A 4,795-nucleotide genomic window follows, 5' to 3' on the forward strand; every position below is an offset into this window, starting at 1 on the left:
AAAACTATAGGAAAGAATTTGCGGCATCTTACATTGGGCTTCTTTTTTTTTTTTTTTCTTTAACTTTGTAACAGTTAACATAGTGTAATACTGGTTTCTGGAGTAGAAGTCATACAACACCCAGTGTAGCAGTTTACCTTTTAACGTGTGGCGTGTAATACTTTGTGTGTTCAGGAGAATGTATACTCCAGGAGGCATAGATTTTTTTTCTGTGTCCACTTACTGATGGAACTCAGCCCATGAGTAGCCTAGAGTAGGACTAGCACATAGTGAGTGCCCAATAACGTGAGGTGGTCAGTTGGAGAGGTCAGATAATTTGTGGGGATACCCACATAAGATAGAGTTATGACCTACATCCTATGTCACAGTTCATTCTCTTCCTTGGGTTTGTCAGAGAAGAAGGCAATGCAACCATTTTGTTACTGAAAAGTGAATGTGAGGCCATTTTTTTTAGGTCATTTTCTGACAGTGGTTCTAAAGTTGGACTATATTTTATCTAAAGGTTACTATCTCAAAGGAGGTGTTTGCTGAAGACAGCTTACTCAGATCACTGTCACTTGGAAGTGGTTGATATATCCTGGTGCAAATATTCAAGGAAGAAGCAGGCAGGACACTATGGCCCAGCAACTGAAGAAGAGGGCAAAAACTTGTGGCCAGAAAGGCCTGGGTAGAAGAGCCTTCGGGAGGGATAAGCCAAGGCCATCTAAGCCACGACCAGTCCAGAAGGAACTTCCCAACACAACATGGGCCTTGGAAGATGAAGGTGTGTTCTTTGAGACGAGCCATCTGGTTGTTAGAGAAGACTCCTTCTCTGACTGTTACATAGAATGCATAATTAGAGGTGAGTTTTCTGAACCCATTCTGGAAGAAGACTCGTCCCTTGACTACCTGGAAGAAGGATCAGAGCAAGAGCTTTCTCAACAGGTTCTTACAGCAAGCTCACTTCTGGAAAAATCCTTGAAATCCACACAGAAAGGGGCAAAACAAGAACTTCCTCAACAGATTGTTGGAGAGAATTCACAGCTTGAGTGTTCTGAGTATGTAATAGGCAAGAAGCTTCCTTCTGGAGGAATACCCAGCATTGACTTACCAGATCCTAAACAGTCTGCAGAATTTGCTAGAAAGAAGCCAACAAAAGATAAGGAATATGAGGCTCCAGAAAGAATTGTTTGTCCTCACAGTGGATGCCCAAAAAAGTTGAAGAATAGAGCTTCCCTGAGAAAGCATCTCCTTGTCCACGGTCCTCGAGATCACGTATGTGCAGAATGTGGGAAAGCATTCAATGAGAATGCGAAACTAAAAAGACATTTTCTGGTTCATACTGGAGAGAAGCCATTTCAGTGCACTTTTGAAGGGTGCGGAAAACGCTTTTCTCTGGACTACAATTTGCGCACACACGTCCGCATCCATACTGGGGAGAAACGTTTTGTGTGCCCCTTTGAAAGCTGTCAGAAGAAGTTTATTCAGTCAAATAACCTGAAAGTTCACATCTTAACTCATGCAAAGACCAACAAAATAAAAGAGAAGATGGAAAGTAATCCTTTAACAGGATAAGCGTATTAACAAAAGAGTGATTTGGGGACAAATGTACCTTATTATCATCTCCAGAAAAGAGCTTTTTTAAAGCAATTGCAACCCTACATGGTATATTTTTGTTTTAATATACTATGATGCTCCAGTAGTTTGACACCATTTTAGAACACTGTATAGAATTAACAGTGTGTTTCCAACAAGAAGGTCAGTAATGACTACTTCAAAAGCATAATCCTTAATACATTATGAACTAGATTACTGGATATGGGACTTATTTTCACATGCTATAAATATGAAATTAACTTTGTTTTTAAAGTCTGTAGTTTCCAATTGTTTAGCTTTTTGCCTTTTAGGAATAAACTTCATGCAACGTGTGATAATCCTAGAGAATGAAAATTTTGCAGTAGATTGTCAGTAAGTGAATGAGTAGTTAAACATGTTTAAAAGTTCGATATATTTTTAATCCTTTTTTATCATCGTAGAAAACTATTGAAATCACATAGCTAGATTTGAATGGTTATCTGATAGTGTCAATTCATTGGAATCATTTTAGATATTTTAAAAGGAAATAAAAACCCAGAGATAATGCTGAATCTGGATTTAAAAAATCAGAGGTGGGTATTGAAAGGCAGTACCATTTATTTGTCTTTGAAACTAACAAAACATTGCAAAGATTAATATTTCAGTACGGGGTGGGGAGAAGTCCAAAATCAAGGTGTTGGCAGGGTTAGTTCCTTTTAAGCGTCATGAAGGAAGGATCTATACCTGGCTTCACCCCTTGGTTTATAGATGATCATCTTCATGTTTACATGGTTGTTTTCCCTCACGTGCTCATCTCTTTCCTCTGCATGTCCATGTCCCCAGATTCCCTCTTACCAAGATACCAGTCATACTGATTAGAACCCATCCTAATAATCTCATTTTAACTTGACCACCTCCATAAAGACCCCATCTCTAAATAAGGCTACATTCTGGGGTATTAGGGCTAGGATTTTGACACAAATGTTGGGGGGTATACAGTTCAACCTGTAATGTGCCTTTCCTTAGACCAAATAATTTCATTTCTGGAATTGTATTCTACAGAAACATTTGCACGGATGTACAGAGATATTTGTTCAAGGATATTAAGCACATTTTTAATAGTATTAACTTCATATCTTAAATGTCCATTAAAAGGCAACAGGTTGCATAAATCATGATACCTCTATTCATTCAGTAGAAAGTATGCATATACCCTTAAAGGAACCCTGACTGTAAAGGGAAGGAAATAGGGCCACAGCCAGAGGAAAGCCACAGAGTAGGAGGAGGTTTGTTGTTAATAGATATTAAAATTAATAAAATAGATACTCTGGGACAGAATCTGGGGTATTTACATGCTGTGGAAGAAAATTCAGAGAAAGTGGTTAAATATTCTGGATAAGAGGGAGGAATTGGAGGCGCCTGGGTGGCTCAGTTGGTTAAACGACTGCCTTCAGCTCAGGTCATGATCCCAGGGTCCTGGAATCGAGTCCCGCATCGGGCTCCCTGCTCGGCGGGAAGCCTGGTTCTCCCTCCCCCACTCCCCCTGCTTGTGTTCCCTCTCTCGCTGTGTCTCTCTCTGTCAAATAAATAAATAAAATCTTAAAAAAAAAAAAAAAAAGAGGGAGGAATTGTTTCGTCCAGAGGTGGCTGATAAAAAAACTGTGGCTTCAATATAGGGATTAACTGAATCCCTGATTGAAATAATCTTAATGATGTGCAGAATATATGCAGCTACCAAACTTGGAATGCACCCCCCCCACATTAATATTATAAATACTCAGTAGTTAACAAACCATATTTGATGTTAAGATTTAAGACCCCATTGGAAGTAATGATAGTATGTACCATAAATTTAACAGCTTTCAGAAAAAAAAAAAAATAACAAAACAGTATATAAGCAGATAAACTTTAACATTAATTTTGATTTGAGAAATGCCAAAATGTACAATCACATGACTTCAAAGCATTTAAAAAATGGAAGGGCTTATATTTTCACCTAATTGAGCAACTGTTAGTATGGAATATTAATAGAAACTTAGTTTTTTATTTATAATATATTTGGTATGACATTTATACCATCATTTCTGTAGGAATGTGTGTCCTGAGTTTCTAGGTCAAAATGAACATTGGATATGTAATCCATTCATAAATTTGGAATTTCCTCTAAGTCAAACACCTGAGTATAGAATTTAGGATGGGAATTTGGTATTGATCAAGGTGATGGAGCATATGTTTATCTGGTTTTTGCTTTAACATTAATGTGTTTGATTTGGTCCTCTGGATTTCTACCTCAGGAGTTGAATTAGGACATAGAATCTCTATAGGCTAAGCAAAAAGGCAGGATTAAATAGGGAGCAGTCAAAACTCAAGTCAATGGCGGGGTTTAGGCAGCAAGCTCTTGAGACCTGGGACTCAGGGCATCAAGAGGGATCAAGATCGACTTCCCCTTTGTAGAGGCTGGTCTACTTCTGTAGATTATTCTTTCTGGAGCTGAGGGGCCCAAAGCTCAGTATTTACAACCCTAAAGCTTAATTGTACAAGAAATACCAATTTGAGAAAGTGTGTATCTGGATTCCAAGGCTTAGTTAAATTCTGATTTGGGAATAGGATGCTCCTTGGCTAGCCTTCTAGCTGTTTTGTTTCCCAAAGCACACCCCTAAAACTGCTACGAATGTAAAAGGAAGAAGGCATGTGGATGAAAAATTGAAAAAGGAACAGAAAAGGAAATTAGCTATTGCAGATATGTTGTCTAAAATCTTAATAATGTTTTGGAAAGGAAATAATACACTTTTCTACATTTGTATTCTAAGAATGAACACAAGATGTGTGAGTACATATCCAGAGAAAACTGAAAAAGGAAATCAGTCCATCTAGATTTTCACGGCTCCAGGTACCAGCATGTTGCAAACCCCAAATCCTGATAAATGAACAAATATTTTTCTGTTTTCATGTGGTATTTGGATTCATGACCCATATCATTTTTTTTTCTTTTTTATGGCCAAACATTAATAGTCAGAAGATAACACCAGAGAAATGGCTTTCCACAGAAAAATGAAAATCTTAAAGCCCATCACTTTCTTGGTATCTCCAACACATAGGTCATAGTTAGTTGGCACTTAATAAATTATAGAATGAATAAATGTAAAAATATAGCTTAATATGCTTTTTAAAAAACTAGTTATGAAGTTCTTAAAATTATATATAATTTAAAAACAGCTAATTTTCTTTATATAAAATCTCC

At 37.3% G+C, this 4,795-nt stretch overlaps 1 protein-coding gene across 1 annotated transcript; it reads left to right on the forward strand.

Moving 5' to 3' along the window:
* The first annotated feature begins 528 nt into the window (after positions 1-528).
* Positions 529-1,572, forward strand: ZFP42 (ZFP42 zinc finger protein). Its single transcript, XM_006727612.3, has one exon. It carries the CDS (start codon positions 616-618, stop codon positions 1,552-1,554), a length of 939 nt encoding a protein of 312 aa, XP_006727675.2. The 5' UTR covers positions 529-615; the 3' UTR covers positions 1,555-1,572.
* The last annotated feature ends 3,223 nt before the right edge of the window (positions 1,573-4,795 follow it).

This window comes from Leptonychotes weddellii, chromosome 2, assembly GCF_054177405.1.
Source record: "Leptonychotes weddellii isolate Sample4059 chromosome 2, ASM5417740v2, whole genome shotgun sequence".
NCBI lineage: Eukaryota > Metazoa > Chordata > Mammalia > Carnivora > Phocidae > Leptonychotes > Leptonychotes weddellii.

Coding starts and splice junctions, on each gene's coding strand:
- ZFP42 (XM_006727612.3), top strand. CDS start 616: ATGGCCCAGCAACTGAAGAAGAGGGCAAAAACTTGTGGCCAGAAAGGC.